General features: G+C 50.6%; 2 protein-coding genes, 1 long non-coding RNA gene and 1 pseudogene across 6 annotated transcripts; 3 read left to right on the forward strand and 1 right to left on the reverse strand.

Annotated features, from left to right (window-relative positions):
* Positions 1-1,834: 1,834 nt before the first annotated feature.
* LOC118536957 (SAP domain-containing ribonucleoprotein-like) lies at positions 1,835-5,868 on the forward strand (annotated as a pseudogene).
* Positions 5,869-11,837: 5,969 nt separating this feature from the next.
* MYD88 (MYD88 innate immune signal transduction adaptor) lies at positions 11,838-15,506 on the reverse strand. Of its 3 annotated transcripts, none has more exons than XM_036094202.2 (5): positions 15,089-15,506; positions 14,103-14,237; positions 13,532-13,693; positions 13,237-13,328; positions 11,838-12,966 (listed from the first exon to the last, which is right to left on the reverse strand). In XM_036094202.2, the coding sequence occupies exons 1-5, from the start codon at positions 15,489-15,491 to the stop codon at positions 12,946-12,948; spliced, it is 813 nt and encodes a 270-aa protein (XP_035950095.1). In that variant the 5' UTR covers positions 15,492-15,506; the 3' UTR covers positions 11,838-12,945. The 3 variants fall into 3 exon arrangements, with proteins under 3 accessions (XP_035950095.1, XP_035950094.1, XP_035950096.1); XM_036094201.2 differs by having other exon boundaries at positions 13,513-13,693; XM_036094203.2 differs by having other exon boundaries at positions 13,237-13,279; positions 13,504-13,693.
* Positions 15,507-16,281: 775 nt separating this feature from the next.
* Positions 16,282-27,716, forward strand: ACAA1 (acetyl-CoA acyltransferase 1). 2 transcript variants are annotated; one of them, XM_036094199.2, is made up of 12 exons: positions 16,282-16,422; positions 17,852-17,945; positions 18,884-18,941; positions 21,364-21,443; positions 21,731-21,773; positions 23,891-23,989; positions 24,947-25,027; positions 26,169-26,359; positions 26,503-26,682; positions 26,932-26,987; positions 27,102-27,247; positions 27,472-27,716. In XM_036094199.2, exons 1-12 carry the CDS (start codon positions 16,297-16,299, stop codon positions 27,545-27,547), a joined length of 1,230 nt encoding a protein of 409 aa, XP_035950092.2. In that variant the 5' UTR covers positions 16,282-16,296; the 3' UTR covers positions 27,548-27,716. The 2 variants fall into 2 exon arrangements, with proteins under 2 accessions (XP_035950092.2, XP_035950091.1); XM_036094198.2 differs by lacking the exon at positions 16,282-16,422 and adding an exon at positions 17,369-17,655.
* LOC144381966 (uncharacterized) lies at positions 21,780-22,603 on the forward strand. The gene is made up of 2 exons (XR_013448333.1): positions 21,780-22,408; positions 22,451-22,603. It is a non-coding gene; the product is annotated as an uncharacterized LOC144381966 (long non-coding RNA).
* Positions 27,717-27,881: the final 165 nt, after the last annotated feature.

The raw sequence follows: 27,881 nt of genomic DNA on the forward strand, positions 1-27,881 counted from the left end.
TAGCTACATAGTCCAATATGGTAACCACCAGCCACATGTGTGGCTATTGAGCATTTGAAATGTGGCTAGTAACTTGAGATGTGCTGTAAGTGTATATACACACTGGGTTTTGAAGACTTAATATGAAAACTAGTTAAAATCTCATCATGAGTTTTTATATAGATTACATGTTAAAATGATATTTTAGATATACTGGGTTAAATAAAATATATTTTAAAGTTAATTTCACCGATTTTACTTTTTTAACATGGTTACTAGAGAATTTAAAAATACATATGTGGCTTCTATGTTTCTGTTGGATAGTGCTACTCTAGAAGGAGGTAATGAAGTGGATGAGGGTGACAGTCTTTAAACACATTCATTTGCACTTATGGATACTCAAAAAAAAAAACTAATATAGCAGGGACCACGTGAGACTTGCCTCATGGGTCCTTGGACTTGGCCCACTCCTCAGGAGTTGCAGGTTGAATTAATGCATCAGTGCCTAGGATAGGGAACACTGGAATGAGCCTGCTGAGGTTTGAGGAGATTCTGGGGATCCCAGAGTTGCTCCTCCCAACTAGCAGTCACTTCATTTCTCATTCTTGTTTATGCAGTTGTCTGAAGCAGAAATTACTGTGCTTATCCACTTTTCTGATCTGTCCTGCACACAACCACTAAACTAATCTCTGCACTCTGGTTTAGCCCTTTCCTGCCCAGATACATGCACCCAGTTGCAGCCTGCATTCCAGGGGCTCCCTACTGAACCCGGAGGGTCTTGTCCTTCCAGTCCACCAGCCCCCAATGTGTCTCTCACTTTCCCCATCTGTCTTAAGTTATTTCCTTACTGCTGGAATCTCCGGCTCCACCAACTCCACCTTTCAAAGCCCACTTCAAGGTTATCTGCCTCCGTGGGGGTTTTTCAAGACCTGGCCCACAGAAGCCTGCCTTCAGAACTTGTAAGACATGCTGTCTCTGGCACAAGCCAGCATTTCTGTTATGGAGGGCTATGTTGTCTAACTCTTGAGTTATTAAGGTTTTCCTGCATTTGTGCCTTGATTCCTTGGGCTTTAAGTTCCTTGAGGACAGAGCCCTGTTTGGTTTATGTTTGAATTCTGCTTTTGACCGGGACCCATATAATAAGTAGATCCTCAAAAAGCACAGTTTGGTTCATTTTCCCAACATAAAATGCTAGTTGGAAATACAAAGACTTTTATTTATGCATAATTATATATTGTCAGTGATCATTTGTATAATGAAGGGTATTCTTTTTTTAAAACAAGATAGTAGATAAATTCTGGTGAGGATGTGAAGAAAAGGAAACCCTCATTCACTGTTGGTGGGAATATAAACTGGCAGAGCCATTATGGAAAGCAGTATGGAAATTCCTCAAAAAATTAAAAATAAAACTACCATATGATGCAGCAATTCCATTTCTGGGTATATATCCAAAGCAAATGAAAACACTGTGTCAAAGAGATATCTGCACTTCCATGTTCATAGCATTATTTATAATAGCTGATACGTGGAGACAACCTAAGTGCCCACTGATAGATGGATGAATAAAGAAGTTGTGGTATATATACACACACACACATAAAGAAGTTGTGGTACACACACACACACACACACACACACACACACACACACACACACACACTGAAATACTCAGCCATTTAAAAAAGAAAGCCTGCCATTTGAGACAACATGGATGGACATAGAGGGCATTATGCTAAGTGAAATAAGACAGAAAAATACTACATGATCTCACTTATATATGGAATCTAAACAAAGAACTAAACTCTTAGAAATCAGATGTGTGGTAACCAGAGGTGGGAGGTGCGGGGAGGAGGAAATGGATGAAGGTGGTCATAAGGTACAAACTGCCAGTTATAAAATAAGTAAGCACTGGGGATATAATGTACAACATGATGATTATAGTTAATACTGCTGTACAGTATACTGAAACTTGTTAAAGAGAGTAGATCCTAAGAGTTATCAGCACAAGGAAAAAAGTCTTTTTTAAAATCTGTATGAGATGAGGGATGTTAACTTACTGTGGTAATCATTCACAATGTATGTAAGTCAAGTCATTATTCAGTATACCTTAAACTTAACATAGTGCTATATGTCAGTTGCATCTCAGTGAAACGGGGCGGGGGAGGGGGGGAAGGCAGGATGGAAAATTAAGCTTTAATCATTGCATAATTTTTTTACTTCATTTTTATGTTAAATTTAAAAAAACTTTTGAGATAATTATAGATTCACAGGAAGTCGCAGTAATAGTACAGAGTAGTTTCTGAACCTCTCATACAATTTCCCCCAATGGATACATCTTAAGTAACTGTGATACAATATCAAACCAGGAACTTGACACTGGTACAGTGTGTGTGTGCAGTTCTTTGCCTCTGTCACATGTAGAGATCTGTATAACCACCACTACAATCAGGATACAGAGCTCTTACCTTCAAGATCTCTGTTGGCTATCTCTTTGTAGACTACCCACTCCCCTTCCCCCCCACCCAGCAGCCCTAACACCTGACTATTCTCCATTTCTATAATTTTGGTCATATTTTGGAAAGATTTATTTGACAGACAGAGAGCACAAGCAGGGGGAGCAGCAGGCAAAGGGAGAAGGAGAAACAGGCTCCCCACCGAGCAGGGAGCCTGATGTGGGGCTCGATCCCAGGACCCTGAGCCGAAGGCAGATGCTTAACCCACTGAGCCACTCCATATAATTTTGGTCATTTTGAGTAGAATTTTATTTTGATTTATTTACAGTGTTTGGAGAGTATTTCTTTGTATAGATATTTAGTAGGTACTCAGTATAATATTATATGTATATAATTTATCTCAGTTCTACTTGTGTTGACATTACCAGTTGCAAAGAGGTGTCAAAAGTTTCTACCCTTTAAGTCCCTTTGCAAACTGCCCCTATCTATAACAGTCTTAAGTATTTCCTCTACATAAATTGAGAATCACATCAGATAATGCATGAGTGAGTATGTGGGACAGGGGCACTCGCCTGGGAGGGGACACTAGACTGGGCCTGATGGGCTTTGATCTTTTGAGGAAAGAGGAAATCATAGGGACCGCAGAATCCCTCCTCCTGGCCAGCCATCACTTCATTTCTCCTTTTCATTGTGCAGTTGCTTGAAGGAGAAATTATAACTATACTTACCAACTTCCCTAATTTACTTGTACACAACCACTAGTCCTTTGCTTAAACCATCAGATGTCATTTAGAAAACTCAAATAAGGAAAGCATATTAACTTTTTTTTTAGACTTTTTTACACTTTAGTTCTTCCTTCTTGATGTTCCAAGGTTCTTTTTTTAAAATCATTTAATTTCTCTTTCAAAAACTTCCTGTAGCTACTTTTTAATGGTAGGTCTGCTGTTGACAAATTCTCATTGTTTTTCTTCGTCTGAGAATGTCCATGTCCTCTTCATTCCCGATTCTCACTGGATATAGGATTTTGAGTTGATTCTTTTCTTTCAGCACTTGGAAATGTTGTGCCAAAAAAAAGAAAAGGAAAGAAAATATTGTGCCACTTTTTCTGATCTCTAAAGCTTCCAATGAGAAATTTGATGTCATTCAAATTGTTTTTCCATTATAAGGAAGGTGTCATTTCTCCCTGGCTGCTTTCAAGATTTTTTCTTTGTCTTTAGTTCTCAGAAATGTGAGTATGATGTATCTTGGCATGGATTTTTTGGGGGGTTATCTTGTTTGGGATTTGATCAGTTTCTTGAATCTGTAGGTATAGGTCTTTCGTCATATTTGGAAAATATTCAGCCATATTTATTTGAATACTTTTAAAGCCCCACCTTCTTTCTCCTCTACTTTTGGGATTCCAGTAGATGTGGAGAACAAAGGCAAAGGAAATGTACATAAAATTAAATTTTATGACTTACAGCCCATTGACAAGTACTTGGGACAGGCAGAGTGACCTTCTTCAAGGAGCTTAGCTGCCTCAATGATAACATGCTAAAGGCAAAAGGCAACCTTATCATAATATTAACCTGACCTCCAAGATCCAGTCTTCTTTAAATATGAAAATCCTTTTGGAAACGTCCTTTGTCTTTACTTCTCCCAACTCCAAAGTATAATTTCTCACAACCCCAGTGCACCACTTCCCCCACCCGCCACGGGTCCTGTCCCTGTGCTTTAATAAAACCACTGCACTGAAGACATCTCAAGAATTCTTTCTGGACCATCGACTCCAAACCCCACCATTTCCACATCACAGTGACGCAAATATTACATGTTTTATTAAAGTCCCACAAATTCCCGAGATACTGTTAATTTTTTTTTCAGTCTATTCTCTCTCTGCTCAGATTGCATGATTTCTATTATTCTGGCTTCAAGTTCATTGATTCTTTCCTTTGTCCTCTCCATTTTACCTTAGAACTCATTCAGTGAAGGTTTTTTTTTTTTTTCCACTTTTTTTCAGTTCTAGATTTTCAATTTAGTTCTTCATTTCTTTTATCTCTTTTCCAAGACTATTTTTTTGTTTGAAGTGTGTTTGTGAGTGGACTTAGAGGGGTAACAAGATGGCGGCAGACAGGGGAGCTCCCTCCATAAGCTGAAGCTTGCTGAACTAAAGCAGGAATGTCTTGCTTGTGGTTTGGAGACTAGGGGAATACAACAAGGTCTTATCAACAGGCTCCAGGCATATCTTTTTTTTTTTTTTTTTAAGATTTTATTTATTTATTTGACGAGAGAGAATGAGCAGGGGGAGCAGCAGGCAGAGGGAGAGGGAGAAGCAGGCTCCCCACCAAGCAGGGACCCCGAAGCGGGGCTTGATCCCAGGACCCTAAGATCATGACCCAAGCTGAAGGCAGTTGCTTAACTAACTGAGCCACCCAGGTGCCCCAGCTCCAGGCATATCTTGAAAGCATGCTGAAGAGGAGGCAAATGGAAATGTACTGGGAGATGAAACAGAGGAAGAAGAACCAAAACCCATAGAACTGTCTGTCAAAGAGGAAGCACCCTCTGAGATGTGGCAGCATCTATTGATGTGGCAGCAGAGAAGAAAGTGGTAAAAATGACACTGGAGATACCACAGACTGAGGGAAATGCAGGAATGCTGAACGATTCAATGTACCTGTGAGCTTGGAGAGTAAGACTGCTGCCTGGGCAATGAGATTTGGGATTTCTTCAGTTCCATCAAAAGGCCTGTCATCTGATGCCAAACCTATGCTTAACCTGGATAAACTAAAGGAACGAGCTCAAAGATTTGGTTTGAACGTCTCTTCAATCTCCAGGAAGTCTGAAGATGATGAGAAGCTGAAAAAGAGGAAGAGCGATTTGAGATTGTTATAGGTTCGGCTGGAACAGGAACCACAGAGGATACAGAGGCAAAGAAGAAAAAAGGGCAGAGTGCTTTGGAATTGCCTGATGAAAAGCTCTTAATTCTTTCTGTTCTCCAGTGGTTTCCCTCTCTCTGACTTTTCTTGGTCATATATATACCTAAATGCACAGTCATGTGCCTACGTCCTGCCTCGCAATGAGGGCATGGACCCCTGAGACTTTTACTCCTACATTCAGGAACTCCAGCAGCAATTTGACTCATTGCTGGTCCAACTTTAAGGGTTGTTGTTCTTGTGTTGTTGTTGTTGTTGTTGTTGTTTTTAGAGAGAGAGTGCATGCATGTAAGTGCGTGCAAGTTGCGGGGGAGAAAGGCGGGGGGGAGAGAGAATCTTAAGTAGGCTCCACGCTCAGCACAGAGCCCAACAGGGGGACTTGATCTTAAGGCCCTGAGACCACAACCCTGAGCCTAAATCAAGAGTTGGACACTCAACTGACTGAGCCACCCAGGGGCCCCTTGTGGTGTTGTTTTGTAATCATTATTGTGCTTGTTAATAAAAAGCAAATAGCAAATGAAGTGCGTTTGTAATTGCTCCCTGAAATTTTACACTGCCTGCTTTAAAATCCTTGTCAGGTAATTTCAACATCTGTGTCACCTTGGTGTTAGCATCGGTGGGATTGTCTTTTCCTGCTCAAGATTTGCCTGGTTCTTGGTGTGAAGAGTGATTTTCAGCCCTGGAAATTTTGAGGACTCCGAGACTCCGGATCTTATTTAAACCTGCTGTTTTAGGGGCGCCTGGGTGGCTCAGTCGTTAAGCGTCTGCCTTCGGCTCAGGTCATGATCCCAGGGTCCTGGGATCGAGTCCCACATCGGGCTCCCTGCTCGGCAGGAAGCCTGCTTCTCCCTCTCCCACTCCCCCTGCTTGTGTTCCTGCTCTCGCTATCTCTCTCTCTGTCAAATAAATAAATAAAATCTTTAAAAAAAAAAAAAAAAAAACCTGCTGTTTTAGAAGGCCTTCTCAGTGCTAAGTTCAGGTTCCCTACTCAGCCTCCGTTGACATCCTGGGAAGTGGGGATGGGGGGTACCTCGTTACTGCTGGGCCAGGGTGGGAATCCAGACTGCCTACTGAGCCTCTGCTGATACGGGGAGGGGGCGGGAGGCATCAGTACTGCTCCCCTGTGGCCCCCACAGACGTGGTGGAGGAGCACATTGCTGGGCCAGTGGTGAGAATCCTGACTCTCCGCTAGACCTCTTCTGACACCACCCGGCATGTAGGAGTAAAAGTCTCAGGTCCCCATTTGGCCTGGCTGGCAGGCTATAGGTGGCATTGCAGTTTATTCTACAGTTTTTGTGGCTGGAGTAGAGTGGTTATTATCTAAAACTTTTCTTTTCTTTTTTTTTTTTTAAGATTTATTTGAGAGAGAGAGAACACGAGTTGTGGAGAGTAGCAGGCTCCCCATTGAGCAAGGAGCCCAACGTGGGGCTCCATCCCAGGACCCTGGGATCATGACCTGAGCTGAAGGCAGATGCTTAACCAACTGAGCCACCCAGGTGCCCCGAAAAGTTTTCTTTCTGGGCTGCCCCTTGCTAGTCCTTTGCCTAGGGAGAGCAAGCCCTTTTTTCTTTTTCTTCCCCCTCCTCCTTTTTTTTTTTTTTTTTTTTTTTTTTTTGGTCTGTACCAATTAGTTTCTGGATTGCTGGCTTCTCCAGTACTCAGTCTGAGCTATACAAGGCAAAAAGAAAACCCTGGGAATCACCACCACGTCATTCTGTGGGTCCCCAGGTCCCTAGCCAGTCTGTCTTCTTCTCTCCACCTTTCAGAGTCTCCTTTTTATTTTATTATATATGAAGTCCAGGGTTGTTTGTTGTTTTGTTTTTTTTTTTTTTAACTATACTTAACAAAGGGAATAGGGAGACGTGTGTTTACTCCATATTTCCCCAGGACCAGAATTCGCAGGGCCTTTCAGACCATTTATTCTGCATGATCTAGCAGACAGCAGCCAGCAGGGACAAAGTTCCCCTGAACTGATGGTGAACTCCCTCCTCACCCACCCACCTACCATTACAATGGCCCAATGTGTTCTGCTCTGTGATTCTGAGTTCACCTTCTAGAATTTGAAATCATTCCAGACTGGTTTGAACAGGCATACTCCAGTTTTCCACCACTTGCCACTTCTCAGCCCCACGACTCAGAATTCTCCGTCAGCCGAGGCCCCCAAGAGGCTGCTCCCGCATTGTTGAGGGAAGGCACTGTATCCATGTCTTCCTGGCTTGGCTCAAGAGCCACGGGCCCCCTTTGCCACGAAGCAAGGCTTTCAGCGTGGCTGAAAGGGAACCATGGCCCTTCTCCCTTTGTCCAAGATCAGTGGGTCTGGTCCTTCTGACTCAAATGCCATGCCATTCATGGAAGTCCCTTTGAAGATAAAAATGTTTTGAGTTAAAATATTTTTGATACACTATTTATAAACCTCAAAATTAATGAGTCATTTTTACAGAACCAAGTGTCAGAGATGAGATTTTCACATGTCTGAAAATAGATTATCAAATTTCCCCTCCACTTCCCCAATCAGATAAGATGATTATTTGTTTCAGTCGTTCCTAATTAATGATTTTAAAATACCCTAGCTTAGGGAGATGCAGCAAGAGAGACATCTGTCCAAGTGAAGTAGCAACAACACTTGTACTTTTAAATGTAACACATTTTTTAATTATCAAAAATTTTAGACACAAGAATAGAAAAAATGGGTGGCGCCTGGGTGGCTCAGTTGTTAAGCGTCTGCCTTCAGCTCAGGTCATGATCCTGGGGTCCTGGGATCGAGTCCCGCATCAGGCTCCCTGCTCTTGGGAAGCCTGCTTCTCCCTCTCCCACTCCCCCTGCTTGTGTTCCCTCTCTCGCTGTGTGTCTCAAAAAAAAAAAAAAGGATAGAAAAAATGAACTAATTTAATAACTATTGTATGGTCACATTTGCTTCATATATCCTTTATTATTTTTTTCTCAATTTACTTAAGTATTTAAAACAAATCCCTGGGGCACCTGAGTGGCTCAGTTGGTTAAACGTCTGCCTTTGGCTCAGGTCATGATCTCAGGGTCCTGGAATCAAGTCCCGCATCGGGCTCCCTGCTCAGCGGGGAGTCTGCTTCTCCCTCTGCCTCTGCCCATCCCCTGCTCGTGCTCGCTTGCTCTCTCACTCAAATAAATAAAATCTTTAAAAAAATAAAAACAAATCCCAGATACCTTTTATTTCATACCAATATACTTCAGATTTGGACTCTTTAACAAATTTGGACATTTTCTTGTGTAACCACAATGCTATTATCACATCTTTAAAAAATATTGATCATTCTTTGGCATCATCTAATACCTGAATTTCCCCCATTGTCCCAAGAATGTCTTTTTTTAAGAGGTAAAATACACATGACATAAAGCATACCATCTTAACTATTTTTTAAGTATATAGTTCAGTAGCGTTAAGTACATTCATATTGTCATACTGCCAATCTCCAGAACATATTTCCTCGTGCAAAACTGAAACCTTGTACCCATTAAACAATGACTCTCCATTCTCTCCTCCCCTCACACTCTGGAAACCACCATTCTATTTTCTCTCTATAAATTTGGCTGTTTTATTTATTTATTTTTAAAGATTTTATTTAGTTATTTGACAGAGAGGGAGAGAGACAGCGAGAGAGGGAAGACAAACGGTGGGGAGAGGGAGAAGCAGGCTTCCTGCTGAGCAGGGAGCCCGACGCGGGGCATGATCCCAGGACCCCGGGACCATGACCTGAGCCGAAGGCAGATGCTCAATGACTGAGCCACCCAGGCGCCCCAAATTGGGCTATTTTAGATACCTCATATAAATGGAATTATACAGTATGTGTCTTTTTTGCAACTGGCTTATTTCACTTAGTGTAATGTCTTCAAGGTTCATTCATATTGCAGCATGTTAGAATTTCATTCCTTTTTAGGGATGAATAGTATTCCATTGTATGTGTATACTACATTCTGCTTATCCATGCATCTGTCAAGGGGTATTAGGGTTGCTTATAGAATTTGGTTGTTGGGAATAACGTTGCTATGAATATGAATATACAACTTTCTCTTCAAGACCTTGCTTTCAGTTCTTTTGGTTATATATTCAGAAGTGGAATTGCTGGATCATATGGTATTTCTGTGTTTAATTTTTTGAGAAATTGGCATACCATTTTCCACAGCAACCGCACCATGTTACATTCCCACCAGCAGTGCACAGGGCTCCAATTTTTCCATGTCCTTGCCAACACTTGTTATTTTCTGGCATTGTTTTATTGATGGTAGGCATCCTAATGGGTGTGATATGGTATCTTGTGTGTGTGTGTTTGAGAGAGAGAGAGAGTGGGGGGGAGGGACAGAGGGAGAGGGAGAGAGAGAATCAAGCAGGCTCCATGCCCAGTGCAGAACCCAATGTGGGGCTCAGTCTCACGACCCTGAGATCACGACCTGAGCCGAAACCAAGAGCAGCCGCTTAGCCTACTGAGCCCCCCAGGTGCCCCTTGTTGTGGTTTTAATTTGCATTTTCCTAATGATTAGTGATGTTGAACATCTTTTCCTCTATTTATTAGTCATTTGTATATTTCCTTTGGAAAAATGTTCAAGTCCCTTGCCCATTTTTAAATTGTGTTATATTTCTTTTTTGTTGAGTTGCAAGAGTTCTCGATATTAACCTCTATCAGTTATATGACCCAAGAATGTCTTCTTACAATTGATCTGTTTGAACAAGGATCCAACATAGTCACCCTATATTATATATGTTTTATTGTCTAATCTGGAGGAAATCCCTCTCCCTGTTGTTTTCCCCGTCATTAACTTGTGGCAGAATTCAGGTTCACAGTCATGTAGACTTACGGTTTTGTATTTTAACTTTGCTGCTGCCCTCCAAAATTTTCTGCTTTTGCCTTTGCTAATTTCAGCAGTTAATTTCCCCTATTGAAAAATGAGGGTTTCTCAATCAAAGGTTCCTAGAAGACTACGCCCAAAATGAGAAGAGGAAGCTTTCTTGGTGTCTGGGAACCTGCCCGTGGGGAAGTGGGCATTGGGGAAGGAATGTGGGAGAAGTGTGAGGATCAGATGAGAGTGAAGTGAGCACATTCAGGTCACCAGCCTGGCCTGAAGGAATGGCAGTGTTTCCCACGACTCTACTGGTGTTACCCGGAGGACCCCCTCCCCCAACCCCATGACCAGAAGCCAACCCAAAGACTGTCCCCCCAGCCATAGATGGCAGGGTGGATCCTGGGGGGGCTCTTCCAGGACCACACTGAGGCTCTGCTCCCCAGGGGACACTGGAGAGGGAAGTCTTATCTCAGGGCTGCCCTGAATACACAGGGCCTTTCTAGGAGTCCCTGCAGGCACAGGGGCAAGGCTGGGGAGCCCCCAGTATCCAGGAGGCTCAGGAGCCAGGACATGGTAACAGAAGGACCACTGAGTGAAGACCTATGGTCACTGATAATGTCTGGGCACTCTAAAAGATCACTAGAGTTATCTCTTGGATTAGAATTATCACTGATTTTTAAAAATAATATATTTTCCAAATTTTCTTAAGTGAACAGTAAAAAAAGTGACATTCTATTTAAAAACAGATCAAAACCAGGGTACCCAACTGGCTCAGTCAGTAGAGAATGCAACTCTTGATCTCGGTCAGGGTTGTAAGTTCAAGCCCCACATTGGATGTATAGATTACTTAAAAATAAAATCTTTAGGGGTGGCTGGTGGCTCAGTCAGTTAAGTGTCCGACTCTTGATTTTGGCTCAGGTCATGATCTCAGGGTTGTAAGATTCATTCCCATGTTGGGCTCCATGCTGGACATGGAGTCTGCTTGAGATTCTCTCTCACCCTCTCCCTCTGCCCCCCCACCACACGTGTATGCTCACTCTCTCTCCAAAAAAAAAAAAAAAAACTTTTTTTTTTAAAGATTTTATTTATTCATTTGACAGAGCGAGCACAAGCAGGGGGAGGGGCAGAGGGAGAGGGAGAGGCAGACTCCCCGCTGAGCAGGGAGCCCGATGCAGGGCTCAATCCCAGGACCCCGGGATCATGACCCAAGCCGAAGGCAGATGCTTAACTGACTCAGCCACCCAGGCTCCCCTCTCAAAGAAAAAAAAAATCTTAAAAAAAAAATAAAAGTAAAAATAGATCAAAATCTTCAGGATTAACACAGATATGCTTAAGGATGACCATTATTGATAACTGAGTTCTCCAGAGATCTGTGGGCTGGAAGTTCTCCAGACTTTCCTTGGAGCCTAGAAGGGCCAAACGAGGACCCAGAAACGTGACACAATCCAGGGAAGACCAAGCTTGGTGCAGGGGAGCAGTCTCCCCAGAGTCTGGAACTGAGGTCCCTATTCCTGGTTCTGCCTGCAGCCCTGGTGAGGCCTGGGACCTGTGAGGAGGCCCAGCCTTCAGGAAGCCCCTGCCAAACCCACTGGAGCCTACCCAATGGGCTGATTTCTCTTACCAGGAGAGCTTTATCCCAGGTGACTGCCTCTAAGCCCCCAGACACAAGTGACACCTGCTATTCCAAAAGTACAGAACTCTTTATTATAAACCCAGGGTACAGAAGAGAAAGGACAAACACAGGGCATATCTCAGCTCTCTGAAATTCTCACAGTGCATACAAAACAGGTATGAAAGATACTTTTTTTCAAATTGTTTAAAAATAATCCCCAAGATCAAAGTGAGGATAAGTGCACAGTTAGCTAAGTGCTTCATCAAGATCATGCAGAGAGGGGCCTCCAGTCCCAAGACCCTGAGGAAAGGTACCTTGCCCTAGCCCTGGCTGGGTGTGGAGCAGCAAAGACACATTTTTCAATTAGATTTAGGGTCCTGGGGTCTGCCCTGGGACAGAGCCCTGAGACCATGCCATTTTCTCCCCCGAGGAGAGCTTGAAGATAACTAGCATACAAATCCCCTGGGAGGGAAGTCTGCAGCTTACTCGCCCTGCGAGTTCAAGCGGCTCTCTTACTTGCTCTGTGCTTCACTGAAGGCACAAGTGCTGGCATATTGGGTTCTTTCCAGAGTTAGGTTTCAATGAAGAGGGAAAAAAAGAGAAAAGGAATATAAATGTGTCCCACCTTTGTCCAAGGTTAAGCCCCCTCGATAGTGATTCAAACACAGCTACTGCCAGTTCTCCCCACCCTACTTAGTTCTCAGGTGAAGAAACTGAGGCCTAAGATGTGTTGGACAGGTCAGGGCTGGTTCCGCTGGTCCTCTTAGTGCCAGCTGGCTCTGGATTTCACTGTCTTGGCTGATGACCCAGCCCGCGGACGTGCCAACGTGCCACTTACAGCCACTGGTTCCGTGCAGGACATGAGATGCAACGCCCACAGCTATGTATGGTGGCTACAGATATGTCCGTGGAGTCGGCATCTCCAGGAATGAGAGGCAAGTGGAGCACAGATTACCCCTACAACTGCAGGAGGAAGCAGGGGCAGAAGTACACGTACGGGCAGACAGAGAGATGCACACACACCCAGGGGCCCACGGCAGTCTTCAGGGCAGGGACAGGGCCTTGGCGAGGCGAGTCCAGAACCAGGACTTGGTGCAGGGGTTGGTGTAGTCGCATACGGTGATGAACCGCAAGATGCTGGGGAACTCTTTCTTCATTGCCTTGTACTTGATGGGGATCAATCGCTTCTGATGGGCACCTGCAAGCCAAGGAGTTCCGAGCTGGCACCGGGCCCTCACCCCAGAGTGGGGGGGGATCAGTCCTCCGCCCAGGGGTTAACAACAGACCTCCCCCCAACTAAGCACCCCGGCACACATTCACCCACTCAGAGGGCACTCGTGTGCACACACACTCAGGTGTGCAGAAGCCTACAGGAGTTCCTCGGTGCTGCATCCAGGGCCCTGGGTGAGGGACCAATGGCCTCCTGAGGCCCCACCCACCCACTCCTCTGTGGCAAAGCAGTGTTTACCTGGAGAGAGGCTGAGCGCAAACTTAGTCTGGAAGTCACATTCCTTGCTTTGCAGGTAATCATCAGAGACAACCACCACCATCCGGCGGCACCTAGGGGAGAGTGGGCAGGCTGCGGCCACTGTGGCGACCTAGCTCAGCATACCCCCCAGGGGACAGACTCAGGAGTCCACTGTGCCCAGGCTAGACAGGGCCCGGCTAGGAGAATCCGAGCATCTGGATCTCTTGGGCAGGGCTTTATGTACCCACCCGCTTGCCCCCTGGCCACTTAGCCAACCTCTTCTCAATGAGCTCACTGGCAATGGACCAGACACAGGTGCCAGGCAGGACATCACGATCAGACACACACAACTTCAGCCGATAGTCTGTCTGTTCCAGCTGCCGGATCATCTCCTGAACAAACTGGATATCGCTGGGGCAGTAGCAGATGAAGGCATCAAAACGCTCGGGCATTTGCCCTGGGTGCAGAGCACAAGGGTGATGTCAAAGCTCTACAGAGGAGGAGCCCAGGCAGGAACCCCCAGCCTAGGTGACCTTGGTCCTGAACCCTACACCAATCCTGAGATGACACTAAGAGAAAGTGCCCTTCCTGGAAGAGGGAAGATGAGTGTCTCTCCCCCCACCCTCCCCCCTCCGGGGGCCAAGCCCTGGGTTGACCATGAGACAGACACATCATTTCATGAGTCTCATACCAACTCAGATGTAGGATTATTATTATTCCCATTTCTTAGGTGAGAAAATGGGGAGATCAATCAGAGAGATCAAGAGATTAAGGGGCCACAGCCCACCTGCTTTCAAAATCTATGCTCTTAACACAGTATCTTATGACCCCCCTGTCACACCTGGGGAGCACTATTGTATCCTTACCCAAGGGGTCATCAAGCATGGTGATGCCCCCCCGCTCCGGTGTCCGTGGGTCACTGCTGTCTACGGCAGGCACCTGTAAGGGCTTCTCAGACTCCTCCTGCTGCTGTTTCAGAATATACTTTTGGCAGTCCTCCTCTGTGGAGAAGAGACAAGGTGTGGCAGGCTCCCCCAGTCTGTCCCATGCCTCTACCTACAGTTAGGATCCAGCCCTTGTCCCACTCCCTTAACTACGTTGTGCTCCAGGCCTTTTCCAGCACTCTGGTGCCATCCACAGTTCAACAGCTCTGAAAAGTTGCGTTCCCATCTGGCTCTTGACCATCCCAAAGTGTTGGTCATCTGGGAAGTCGTCATGGTCAGGCTTGTGTCTTTCTGTCCCTTTGTCCTGGCCCTCCTTCCTAGAACTCCTGAGAACAGAACCCAAGGTGTGCTTCTTCCAGGACCCACGGCTGATGGGAGCAGGGGACTGGGCATGCAAGAACGGCTCAGGAGACCCAGTGGTTATGTGCAGTGAGGGCTGAGGCCCCAACCAAGCAAGATGCGTCATCTGTGGGCCACTGTTCTTACACCTATGCATGCATATTATGTGTCAGCGAGGGGCAGGAAGGGGTGCATTTTCCCAGGGACAGGTTTCCATGACAGCTTTCAGTCCCTCACCTGCCCTGTTGCTCTACCCGAAGCAGTCCTAACTCCCCCACAAAGGACCCCGATTCTGACTCCTGGCCCTACGTGAAAGCCTTTGCCTAAGATGTTTCCCTGTGTTCTCTGCCTCTCCTCAGCCTTCACCTCCTTTCTCCAGGTCCTATCACCCCACTGAAAGAGGGAATTGGTCTCACACAGCGGTACCACTTCTGCAGGCTGCCTCCAGCGCCCCCACCCCGCCCCAGGCATTAAAGGAGGGCCTCTCCAGGGGAGGTTAGATGCTGAGGCTGGTGAAGGTCAGCTCCCTCATCCCCCTAGTTATGAGGCCCGGAAGCGCGTGTCCTCACCGATGCCGGGCCCCAGTTCCACCAACACGTCCTCGCGGCCCAGCTTGGTGAGCAGCTCAAGCAGGCGGCCCACCGAGGCGCCAGGGCGTCCCTGCCAGTAGTCCAGCAGCTTGCCCGTGGGGTCGGCGTGCATCTCCAGATGCCGGATCTCCAAGTACTCGAAGCCCATCTCCTCGGCCAGCCCGGTCCAATCGGCCGCCACCTGCGTCCGCACGTTCAGGAACAGCGACAGGCGGCGCCGCACTCGCACGTTGAGAGCAGCCAGGGGCAGGGAGGACATGGAGCAGGCAGGGGACGCGGACTCCGCGCGGGAGACTTCTGCAGCCATGGTGGGATACCCCCGGAGCCCCAGCGCTGTGGAGTTGCGTCGCCTGTCCGCGCTTCCTCCTTCCTTTACCGCCATCCCCGCCCCCGGCCCCGCCCCGCCGGTTTCTGTTTCCGAGAAGCGCCGCCCTGCGCTTCAATCTGGAGCCCTAGCAGCTGTGTGAAGGTGGGGATGCCCCACCTCGGCTCTCGGGGTCTGGGGCAACAGGGGATTATGGGAACCGGGGACCTGCCGTTTGAGGTCTGTGGAGCCCCACCGACCCGTCCTTCGGGGTCTAGTGCGGGGGCGGGAGGGGCGTCGCACGACCCTCCTTTGGGGGCTGTAGGAAATAGGGGCCTTGCTCTTTGGGATCTATCTGGTAGAATCACATCCTTTCTGTGGGGGAACTGAGGATGGCGGGGAGGGGGCAAAGGAGGAGACCCCCCCCCATGCTCGTCCCTGGATCTCTTGGGAAGGCACAATCCAGAGGTGAGATGGGAAAGGGGGTATACTCCCTTCTGAAGTCTGAGGCATGCCATGGCCCTGCCTTTGAAAGGTGGGAACCCCTCTGAGGTTGGGGGTAACAGGGCACCCTGGCCTTTGGTGTCTAGGAGAAACGCAGTACCACTACTCTCTGGGGTCGCGGGAACACATTACCATTGGGAGTCAAGGGGGCACCTGGCCTTGCTTTTTAGAGTTGTGGGGGGCGGGAGGTTGGGAAGCACAGTCCTGACCTAAGGAGCTCTGGTCTTCCGTTGAATAGGTATTGATCACCTACTAAGTGTCAAGCATGTTGCAGGCACCCCGGATACAAGCCCCTCCCTGCCTCGGTGGAGACCCCAGCCTAGTGTGGGAGGTGGGCACTAATTAAATAAACCCAAACTACTGTAAAATTGATAGATGCATGAATAGGGATAGGGAGTTTGTCACATCTCAGCAACTTAATACAATCTGTTCTCCTGCTGCACCAGAGTCCCCAGTTCCCTCTGTGTTCTCGAAAGACTTCCCAAGAGAGCACAAGCACGTCGGGGTAAGAGTCTGGGGCCTCTGGGAATTATTTAAGATCCCCAGCTTGGATGCTGAGATAAAGGAGACAGCAGAGAAAACTAACAAGGGGGGAAGAGGAATTAAAAGTCCCTGCCTCCTCCGCAAGCAGGAAACCGTGGGCGGGCGGGTTGGGGGGTGGTGCTGGCCGGCTCCTCTTTTTGGGTTTGGTAGCCTGCAGTTGGCAGGGTTATAGGGGAAACAGCCCCGGCAATGGCGGACTTTGTTTCAAGATACTGAAAGGGCTATGCAGCGCCTGGGTGGCTTAGTCGGTTGAGCTTCTGATTCTTCGTTTCAGCTCAGATCAAGATCTCAGGGCCTACAGATCTAAACCCCAAGTGGGGATCGTGCTCATTGTGGAGTCTGCATAAGATTCTCTCCCTCCCCCTCTGCCTCTCCCCCAGCTCATGCGCTCAGGCTCGCTCTCTCAAATAAATAAGTAAAAATTGTTTAAAGATTATTTATTTGAGAGAGAGAGAGGGAGAGAGCCAGAGAGAGAGCACAAACGGAGAAGAGGGGCAGAGGGAGAAGCAGACTCCCCACTGAGCAGGAAGCCCCATGTGGGGCTCGATCCCAGGACCCCAGGATCATGACCTGAGCCAAAGGCAGATAGTTAACTGACTGAGCCACTGAGGCGCCCCAATAAATAAAATCTTAAAAAAAAAAACCAAAAACACAAGACTCCGAAAGGACTCTTAGGCAAGCAGGACTGCAAGGGGAAAGGTTTCCTGTCGGCATTTCTGGGCGGGGCTTCGGAAGGGGCTACGGCAGGCGGGGCTTCGGGGCTTTGAGGGGAAAGACTCTCCATCAAAACAAGAGCTCTGCTTTAGGTGGTTTGATTAGAAGCAGGGGGCGGGACCTGAGGTAGACCCCTTCTGGTTGGCTGAGGTGGGAGGTGGGCGAGACTTGGGGGCGGGGCTCTGAGCGGGGTTAAAGCGTCAGGGCAGAGTGGGTTCCGCGCCTGCGCGGGCGGAGGTCTGTTGGCGTCTACGCTATTCCCCGCGGAGTGGTGGGGGTAGGGTCTACTGGGCCGTGTCGCGCGATGCGGAGGCTGCAGGTGGTGCTGGGCCACCTGACGGGCCACCCCCATTCTGGGGGGGTGCCGGAGCCGCAGGCCGCGCCGTGCTTGAGCGGCGCCCCGCGGGTGTCGCCCGAGGACGTGGTGGTGGTGCACGGGCGGCGCACGGCCATTGGCCGAGGGGGCCGCGGCGGCTTCAAGGTGAGGCCCCTGGGTCCCGGCGCCGGGTGGGAGACGGCGGGCCTGAGCGGGCTGGGGTCTGGCCCCTCGGCGCCGGAGGTGGCTCCGCGCCCGAGCTGTGACCGCTGTGTCTCTCGGGTGGGGTGGGGGAGCGGGGGTCCCGGGAACCCCGTGCACTGCTGGCGGGGGATCACCGTGGCCGCGCCTCCCGCTGCAGGACACCACCCCTGACGAGCTTCTCTCGGCCGTCATGACCGCGGTTCTCCGGGACGTGAAGCTGAGCCCGGCCCAGCTGGGGGATATCTGCGTGGGTGAGCACACTGCCCAGGCCCTGGGCTTGTTCCTCCTCGCCCTCCTCAAACACCTCCTCACCCTCCAGGCACCTTCCAGGTGCTTTCACTGAGGGAATGGCAAGGGACTCCATGCAGTGCATGTAATCGTTTCTTTAGGGCTCGGTCCTACCCTTCCCTCCCGCCTCCAGGCACTTTCTGCCCCCTCCGCAACCACGTTCTGCCTGTTAGGTATGATGGCAAGCAGCGGTCCCCATGCCATTCTAACACCCAAGCACGGGAGTTTGCGGACAGCGTAGGAGACAGGGGTCAGGGTTCTCTTAACTCATCCCGCCTGTGCCACCACAGAACAGAAGGACCATCAAAAGCCATGTAGTTCAGCCCCTCCCCCTCACAGATGGAGACACTAGGTCCTGGGAAATTTGCTGCAGAGATTGGACCTGAATCCAGGGTCCCTTGACATTCAGTCTAACCCTTTACCTCCAACCCTACTCCTCTAGCCTGGAAATAGAACAGGGCCAGACACCTATCAAGTAGGGGCCATCCTTAGGTGGGGAATCACTGTTCCACGTCTGAAATGCCAGCAAGGTTTGGCTGAGGACACTCAGAGAGGTGTGCGTTCATTTTCCTAACTGACAAGACCAGTTCGTTTGACTGCAAGTTTTGCACTACAGTCTTCTTTCCATCTTTCCTTTAAAGGCAGGCAGCCAGCCTGCCCACTGTGCATTGATTTGGGAAAGGAGGGTGCAGGTCAAGGGAGCTTGCAACGCTTGGGGACTGGGTTTAATTGTATGACCGGGGCGAGCTGCTCTATGACTGGCTCCTTCAAATTCCAGAGCTCCAAGGGAGCCTGCTGGGGGCTTGAAGAAAGATCTGGAATGTCCCCTTTCTACTATTCACAACTGTACCTTAGTGTCTAGAACACTATCTGGCACTGAATAAAGGTTTGTTGTCCACAGGAAATGTGCTTCAGCCGGGGGCCGGAGCAATCATGGCCCGAATCGCTCAGTTTCTGAGGTAAACTTTTCTAGTTCTAGCTGTATGTTGGCCATTTTGACTCGAGCAGGCTCAGGCACCAGGGAACTCGGCCTATGCGTGAAAGAGGATCAGGTTGGACACCAGACCTGGATGCAGCCAGGGTCCTTGGCACCCTGCTTTTGTGGACACTACCTCTCCCCTACTTTGGCATTGTCTTTTTTTTTCTTTTTTTTTTTCTTCAAGATTTTATTTATTTGACAGAGAGAGACACAGCGAGAGAGGGAACACAAGCAGGGGGAGTGGGAGAGGGAGAAGCAGGCTTCCCGCGGAGCAGGGAGCCGGATGTGGGGCTCGATCCCAGGACCCTGGGATCATGACCTGAGCCGAAGGCAGACGCCTAACGACTGAGCCACCCAGGCACCCCTCTTTTCTTTTTTCTTTTCTTTTCTTTCACCTCTATGCCCAGTGTGGGGCTTGAACTCAGGCCCCCAAGATCAAGAGTTGCATGCTCTACCAATTGAGCCAGCCAGCTGCCCCTGCCCTACTTTGAAGGAAGGTTGCATTATCGACACTGAACCAGGACAAACAGGGCCTTTGAGACTAGAGCAAAAGCTCTCTGGCCTGATGATTTAGCCAAAGTCAGCTTGTTGTTTTGCCTTTGTAAGTGTGGACTCTGTCCTTTTTTTGCCAGGTAACCAGGAAGGCACACTGAAGAGTGACTTTGAGCTTTTTAAAGCTAGTTGAAGAAGCTGAGACCTTCAAGGCATAGCACATCAGCAGAGACTTGGGGATGTGGCAGAACCCTGGGGTGAGGGGTAGCCCAGGAGGGGCCCTGGGAAACTTGCCCTTCACCACTTGCTGTCCCAAGACAAGGGAGGAGTGCTTAAATTATTGTCATGTGTAGATTTAAGAACCACTTAAATTTGCACTCCCTACTACCTGGAAAAGAAATAATAGGAACATTAGCCAGTGAAGGAACAGGAAAATTGACAAAACTTCTAGGGCCTAGGATAGGTTCAGACTACTTAGCGTGGAGTTCAAGGATTCCCTCGATCTGGCTCCGAACTTCTTACCATCCAGCCTTACCTCCTGCTGTTCATTTGCCTTGACTTTTCCTCTTTTTTTTTTTTAAGATTTTTATTTATTTGACAGAGAGACAGCGAGAGAGGGAACACAAGCAAGGGGAGTGTGAGAGGGACAAGCAGGCTTCCTGCTGAGCAGGGAGCCCGATGCGGGGCTCGATCCCAGGACCCTGGGATCATGACCTGAGCCAAAGGCAGACGCTTAACGACTGAGCCACCCAGGCACCCCTTGACTTTTCCTCTTTCAGCCCGCCTGTCTGCCCACTGTCTTCCCTGTTCTGGTCATTCTGTCCCCTTGGAGTGCTGTCCCTACCTCCTCTCTCTGCACTGTTATTTCAGTCTCTGCTAGCTGATTCATTTTCTGTGTGTTGGTCAGCCATCCTCTAGGGCATGTCAGCATCCCTCAGGTGGTGCTTTGTATTGAGCAGGTGTTTAGTGAACAGCTGGTAGATTGGGTGAGGAGGTGGTAACTAGGTAGTAACTAGCTGGTAAGGAATTCGGAGACCTGGGAAGGGTTACACAGGCTGCATGGGCCTAGGAGGCTACCCACCTGAGAGGCCCTCAGCAGAACCTGGCCTGGGCACTAGCTCACGGGTTGCTGACCCTGGCTGCACACCAGAACATCACCAGAGCACGTTCACCCCCTGAAGTTCTGAGTCCATGGGTCTGAGGAGGGCCTGGGGATTTTCCCAGGGTTTTGTACCTTTGGTCAGGGCAGGTTACATCAGGAGGGACAGCCCCATCAGCTTCTAGGGCTGGGAGCAGTATGGAAGCCTAGGGGAACGCACCCAAACAAGGGATGTTAGAATGCTTGGTACCCATCAAGGGTTCTTTGTCCAGCTGGGAACAGACCTTCCAGAGAGACTGGGAACATAAAGGATTAGGTATATAGTTACTGGTAAGGCTGATGGTTTCTGGCCTCATGCTTGAGACCATTCATTCATTCATTCATTCATTTTTTAATTTTATGTTATTTTTTTTGCCCTGGTTCTCTGTCCCAGCAACAGATCCTGTTCTCTCTTTTTTTGGAGGAAATGGATATATAGTTTTCCTTTTTTTTAAAATCTTCAAAGGGAGAGAAAGAAGGATCCCTGTAGCCCAACCAGTTTTCCTTGCCTTTGGGCTGTTCTTGACCTTGGTTGAGGAGAATCACAGGAGGAAAGAGCATGTGTTTGTGGGGCCCTAGGGAGCAAGAACCTGCAGAGATGGGGTCTGCCCAGTATGGATCTGGCCTGGAGTGGCGACAGGGCTGTTGGTTTGTTCCCCTGGTTTTTGCACCCCTTGATGGGACAGTCCTACTGACCAGGAGCATAGGCCTGCTTTCCATGAGAGCCTGGCAGAGGAGAGGGGGCTGACTGTGGTCTCACTTTCTGTTCCAGTGACATCCCAGAGACCGTGCCTTTATCCACTGTCAATAGACAGTGTTCGTCGGGGCTCCAGGCAGTGGCCAACATAGCTGGTACGTTGTGATGGGGTGGGTGCCCACTGCTACAGCCTGGCCTTGGTTCTGGCTCCTTGGGTTTGGGTCAGCAAGGTCACTGTCTTTTGGGCAGGCAATAAGGATTTCTGAGAGGACTCTCTGGGAGAGCCCCTTGCCACTGCACCCAGCCATTTTGGACACCTGGGTCTTACCATCTCTGAGGCTGGGGCCGAGTTCCATTTAGAGACCAGGTGGGGAAGAGGCTCCTCTGTTTCCAGAACAGATGGACTCTGATAAAGAATGTTTATGAAATGCTTTTGTTGCAGGTGGCATCAGAAATGGGTCTTATGACATTGGCATGGCTTGTGGGTAAGAATTTCTTTCTGCCAGAGCTTACTAATCAACTCCTAATAATGAAACTAATTTTCATGTCCTGAGTTCTCAGAGGCCATGATTGCAGGATTCTCCCCTAGCCCTTTTAGGCAGATGGCTGGGAGTAGGTTCCTACAAATTCAGCTTAGAAATAGCCCCCAGCTCTCGGTGCTCAGGAATTGCTCACACCTCTCAGCACTAGTGGGAAAAGGGAATTGGCTTTTGAAAGCTTGCTTTCTTGGAAATTTGTCAGGCTGGAAGATGCAAGTATTTTGAGAAAGTATAGCCCTTGGGTTTCCTTGTGTGGCCCTTGTTGATTTATGATGCTATTGAGAGAGACGTTGTGGTTTTGGTTCCCTAAAGCCAACGGCAGTTGCCTACTATATAACTAGTCTGTTCATGCTATGAGGCTGTCGGTCCCCTCGACCCCTTCCTCGGTACCAAGGTGGAAACTTGCAGCTGCCTGCTGGGCTCTGAGCAGCGTGGTCAGATCTGCGGTGCTTTGGTCACTGTCAGCTGCGGCCCTGTCTTCGGCTGTAGCACCTGGAGCCACAGAAGGCATACTAGGCAGGGCCTCCAGGGAGGGGAAGGGCCCTGGGGCCCAGCCTGGGGTGGGCATCTGGTATGGGGGGGTGGGCATCTGGTATGGGGGGGTGGGCATCTGGTATGGGGAGGCCGGCAAAGCCAGGGCTCTGGCAGGCTCTGGGAGGCGAGCAGCCCGGGGATTTTGACACGTTCTCTCTTGCTTTTCCTTTGTGGCATTTCTTGATTGGAGTGTTGTTGGGCCGCCTCGGGGCTGTGCCGCCTGGCACTGGTTGTCTGTGCTTGTAAATAAAGCCAGAGACCACACTGCAGAGCCTTCGGCCAGGCAAGGGCCACTGCCAGTCTGCCCTTTGATTCTCTCATGGTCCTCTATCTAACTGGGGGAGGGACAGGTGTGGATAACTTGAGGAGAAGGCTGGAGTCTTCATGAGTTCTTTAGAGGGCATCTGAGTCCCCAGGCAGGTTAAAGACTATGTTTCTAGAGTATTGAGGGTCTGGGCCAAGACTGTCCCCCATAGGCTTTGATCATGCCCGGGGCATCCTGGTTGAGAATGGGCTCTGGGGCCAGACACCTAAATCTGGATCCCTGCTGAGTGACTGTGGACAAGTTACTCAGCTCTCTGGGCCTCAGTGTCCTTGTCTATAAAATGGGGATAACTAACTCAGTCCTGTTGAAGTTGGTAATATTAAATGCAGTAATAACAGCAGGACCACTCTGGGACATATGTCATGTGACTGATACTGTTGAAAGCTTTCTAATATCTGAAAAGATTATCAAATAGCACAGGGCATGTGAAAAGCATTCGAAGTTACATGTTACCCCTTGAGGCCCTATGTTCCTGCATCTCCGTGAGGGCCTTTTTTTCTAAGCTTTATTTATTTGAGAGAGAGAAAGCACATGCGCCCGAGCCAGGGGCTAGGGGGGCAGAGGGAGAGCGAGAGAGAAACCCAAGCAGACTCCGTACTGAGCATGGTGCTAGACTTGGGGCTCAGTCTCACGACCCTGAGATCAGACCTGAGCCAAGACCAAGAGTCGGACGCTTAACCGACTCTAACACCCAGGTCCCGTCCCCCAGTCCCCTCCACCCCCCCGTCCCTTGAAGGCCTGTTTGACCGCTCTAAACTGAGATCTTGCCCTCCTCTGAGCTCCTAGCACCTCCTGGTCAGTGCAGGTCAGAGGCCCTTTGATCTGTGGCTTTTAGAATACTTGGCTCTTCTGCCCTCTGAACCTGTGGCGCTGCAGGGCGTGGCCCGGCTGCCTGGACGTGGCCTGCACTAGGCGGCTTTCCTTGGGAGCTGCGGACTGGCCAGTTGTGGGAGCATTTGTGTTATAGGGAAGCACAGCCCTGCCTGGGGGTGTGGGCCGTGCAGCGCTCTGACCTGGCGTGGGGGTGGAGGGCGCCAGCAGCCCTGCACACCAGCTCTGCCTTGCTGGCCAGGGCCCTGCCCGGGGTTCCCAGACAGCCTGCTGGATTTCCCAGGGCCCCCTGGCTATTTCCCAGCACTCGCCAGAGCCATAGCTATCCCTGGCAGAGTCCTGAGAGTGACCACCTCCTCCGCTGCCTCCTCAGGGTGGAGTCCATGTCCCTGGCTGACAGGGGAAACCCGGGAAATATCACTTCGCGCTTGGTGGAGAAGGAGAAGGCCAGAGATTGCCTGATTCCTATGGGGTGAGTGTGCCCCCTCAGCTCCCTTCCTGGCCTGGAGCAGGCGCACAGAGACTTGGAGCATCTGGTGGCCTCCTGCCTTCGGGCTTGTTCTGCTTTGCTGGGCCATGGGGATGGGACTTGCTGCCCCTGACTTCCCTTTCCTGAGGCCTCCAGGTACTCTGTGCCTCTGGGTTTCCAGTCATGGCCCAGCCTGTCACTCCCACCCTGAGGGGCCAGTCGCACAAGGAACGATGGCAGCTGCATGCCAAAGTCTTGGGAGGCCTAGGACCTTGAAGTGGAAGGGCTTTGAGTTGGAACACACTGGTGAGGGGGCTTGGGTCCTGTCAGGTGCAACATCACAGTGCCTTGCATTTGCTCGGCATCTTAGCTCTGCAGCCAACGTTGCTGAGCCTCTGGGCCATCCCCCCCAGGTTCATAAGCAGGGAGTCATGGCTCCCCTGAAGGTGAGATTTGAGGCTCAAGAGAGGGGCAGTGCCCTGGCTGCCTCCACATCCAGTGACCCCCCCTCCCAGGGAAGCCTCTAAAGCCAGAAGCCCAGGTGGGAATGCCCAGCTGCAGCTGTGGGTCCCCAGGGTGAGGGCTGGCTCTGGTCACAGTGAGCAGAAAGCCTGGAGGGGTGGGGCTTCCTCCCCCCACCCGAGAGCAGCTTTCCTCAAGGCATAGGAGAAGCTGGTGAAGAGTAACCCGTTCGTGTCCCCACCCGTTCCCTCATCTGCCCCTCTGCTGGGCTGGCCTTTCGGGTGTACAAGCTTCTCGGGGTCTGGCCAGCCCTGCTGCCTCCCTCTCTGTGCCCCCACACTCCACCCAGAGTCGTCATCTGTCTCCAAGGCGTGGCCCAGCCCTCCTGTCCTCCCCTGCCTACCACCGCAGGGACCCAGAGTTGCAAGCAGAGCTCTGTGGCCCCGCCCAGGCCCCCAGGCTGCCGGGCACGTCCACGGTGTGCTGGTTTTGTTTTAGGATAACTTCTGAGAACGTAGCTGAGCAGTTCGGCATTTCGCGGGAGAAGCAGGATACCTTTGCCCTGGCTTCCCAGCAGAAGTGAGTGCTGTTTGGGATGGGGAGTGTGTAAGGGGCTAGAGAGTGAGGTTTTGAGGCTAGATTAAGTGGCCTCAGGTAGAGCTGCCCTTTGGCTACAGCTGGGCAGTGAGTGGTTTCCAAGCCTAGTGCCTGCCAGGAGGGAGAGGTGGGCAGGGACCAGGACGTGCTGGAAGTGCATTGGTAGCTCTTCCGTATCCTGTTACTGTCTACTCACCCTGAGTCTCTCCCTAGCTGGGCTTCAGTTTACCAATCTATTCATCAGGAGTGTAACGAGGGCCAGGACTCTGCTCTGATTGTCTGTGGTTTGATGATTCGACATGGCAGCCATAGGCTTCTCTAGATAGCCTGGGTTATAGGGCCTGCACTGCTGGGGACCCTGGCATCCCAGCTTCTGGACCACTCCTGGGTCTGGGGTAGCATCAGAAGACCCCCAGGAGCTCAGGCCTCTGGGCAGGGGCAGGCTGAGGTCGACAAGCCCCAGATGCCCAGAGGTGACAGCAAAAGAAGGGAGTGGGCTTCTCTGAGGCAGTGGTTCATAGGCATTTGGGGTCAAGGAAGCATTTGAAAACTTGGTGAAAACTGGAATCTTCCCCAGGGGAAACCCCTTGTCACTGACATCTTGCATATGATCGCAAGGATCACCCAGAAAACACTTTGTGCTTTTGTACTGTTTAAATACTAAGATTCATTACGTAGTTTAGTGTATGTCATTTTATATGTGTGGAAACTGGGGAACAGATGAAATTGAGCCATTGGGATAGAAAAGCCAAGTTGGTAGAACCCAGCACAAATATTCCTAGGGCTCCGTCTTCAGTTTGGCCCAGAGAACCAAGCAGGCTCAGTACCTCTTGGGTGAAGGGCTCAAAGGGGGAGGCACCACATCTAAACTTCCCCTTGCCCTTCCAAGGTTGGGATTGGCCAGGATCTGAAGATAGGAGGCTGATGGCAAAGAAGGCCCCGTAAGGCCTCAGGCCTCCCACTCCTAGCCTGGGGAAGAGGGGCCCTCAGCTCCCCTGAGGTGATGTTTAGCAGCCTGAGCTTGTCTGCCCCAGTGGGCAGGGGTGGTGGAGGCAGTGGGAGGGACCCCTGGGAGGAAGGGACCCCAAGGGAGCCTGAGCCTGGCTGTCCATGGTGCTGGCAGGGCAGCCAGAGCCCAGAGCAAGGGCTGTTTCCAAGCTGAGATTGTGCCTGTGACCACCACGGTCCATGATGACAAGGGCACCGAGAGGAGCATCACCGTGGCCCAGGATGAGGGTATCCGCCCCAACACCACCATGGAGGGCCTGGCCAAACTGAAGCCTGCCTTCAAGAAGGGCGGCTCTACCACGGCTGGTGAGACTGGACTGGGGGAGGGCCAGGAGGGGCAGTGTCCATGCGGGCTGTTCTCTGGGAGCCTGGAGCCCCCAGGCAAGGTGTGCAGGTGGTGCTCCTCCGCCCTGCCCTGACGCGTCCTAACCCGCACGATTTGCCTGTAGGAAACTCCAGTCAGGTGAGTGATGGGGCAGCTGCCCTCCTGCTGGCCCGGAGGTCCAAGGCAGAAGAGTTGGGCCTTCCCATCCTTGGGGTCCTGAGGTCCTATGCGGTGGTTGGGGTCCCACCTGACATCATGGGCATTGGACCTGCCTATGCCATCCCTGTAGCTTTGCAGAAAGCAGGTAAGGTGGTTCCTTCGCAGTCTCCATCTGTATCCCACCCCTGCCTCTCGTGCTGGTGCTGGTGTGGGGGGAGGTCACGTGAGTGCTGCAGAGTGAAGGTGGGCCAGGCCAGCCCCTGCACCCCAAGCCCTTCCTGACCTCACAGCTGGGACCCACCTGCCCGTGTGGATTAGACACACCAAGCAGCCTTTAGGCCATGGCTGGGATGGGGACGCTGGATCAGCTCAGGTCTTTTCCCCTGACCCACAGGGCTGACGGTGAATGACGTGGACATCTTTGAGATCAATGAGGCCTTTGCAAGCCAGGTGAGCTTTCCTTTCTTAGTGTTGCCTGGGCCTTGGATAGCTGAGGTGGAGCCAGTGGGCATTGGGTACAGGGGTTGGGGAGGGAACCGTAGCTGATGCTCTGCCTCCTTCCAGGCCGTCTACTGTGTGGAGAAGCTAGGACTCCCCCCCGAGAAGGTGAACCCTCTGGGGGGTGCAGTGGCCCTGGGCCACCCACTGGGCTGCACTGGAGCTCGACAGGTCATCACGCTCCTCCATGAACTGAAGCGCCGTGGGAAGAGGTAAGCTGGGGTGCTGAGGGGCAGGCATACATGCACTGAACGGAGGACACAGGGCCGTGACCCCTGTTTTCCCTGGGGGCCAGCGGGAAGGGCACCCTGGCCTCCAGCAAGTACCTGCCACCGCATGTGTGGGCTCAAGTGGGCAGTCTGGGATCCGCACGCCCAGAGGTCTGGGGAGAGGCCCTTGGTGCCTTCGCCCAGCCGACATAATCTTGCTTCCCCAGGGCATACGGGGTGGTGTCCATGTGCATCGGGACCGGGATGGGAGCCGCTGCTGTCTTTGAATACCCCGGAAACTGAGGAAGGCCCCACCTAGTTCTGCCCTGGGGGGGGGGTGGCGGCGGCGGCACCGGGATGAACGTGAGCACTGGTGACACAGTACGGGCCTGCCTTCTGCCAGGTCACCCAGGCCACCATGTGGGTCCTGGAGGTGAGGAGTGCAGCAGACAATAAATACATATTCTCATCATGCTGGCTGTGGTGTTTCCCAAGGGTCAGTTCTGGCTGTCAGGGGTCTTGCCTCTAGCCCAGCTGTGTGCTGAGGGCCTGGGCTGAGAGCACTGCCCTCCCAGGGAGTCCCTTCCCTCCCCGGAGCCGCTTAGGGGTCCTCCGGCATGCACCCCTGCCCAGCAAA

The sequence above is a fragment of the Halichoerus grypus genome, chromosome 1 (assembly GCF_964656455.1).
Source record: "Halichoerus grypus chromosome 1, mHalGry1.hap1.1, whole genome shotgun sequence".
NCBI classification, from domain to species: domain Eukaryota; kingdom Metazoa; phylum Chordata; class Mammalia; order Carnivora; family Phocidae; genus Halichoerus; species Halichoerus grypus.

Excerpts from the sequence above, each read along its gene's own strand:
- MYD88 (XM_036094201.2), bottom strand. The coding sequence starts at position 15,491 with ATGGCGGTAAAGGAAGGAGGAAGCGCGGACAGGCGACGCAACTCCACA. Across the intron at positions 13,329-13,512 it reads AGTGAGCTCATTGAGAAGAG|GTGCCGCCGGATGGTGGTGG; the intron begins GTTGGCTAAGTG and ends ACTCTCCCCTAG. Across the intron at positions 12,967-13,236 it reads TGCGCTCAGCCTCTCTCCAG|GTGCCCATCAGAAGCGATTG; the intron begins GTAAACACTGCT and ends CTTGGCTTGCAG.
- ACAA1 (XM_036094198.2), top strand. The coding sequence starts at position 17,479 with ATGCGGAGGCTGCAGGTGGTGCTGGGCCACCTGACGGGCCACCCCCAT. Across the intron at positions 18,942-21,363 it reads CGAATCGCTCAGTTTCTGAG|TGACATCCCAGAGACCGTGC; the intron begins GTAAACTTTTCT and ends TTTCTGTTCCAG. Across the intron at positions 27,248-27,471 it reads CTGAAGCGCCGTGGGAAGAG|GGCATACGGGGTGGTGTCCA; the intron begins GTAAGCTGGGGT and ends TTGCTTCCCCAG.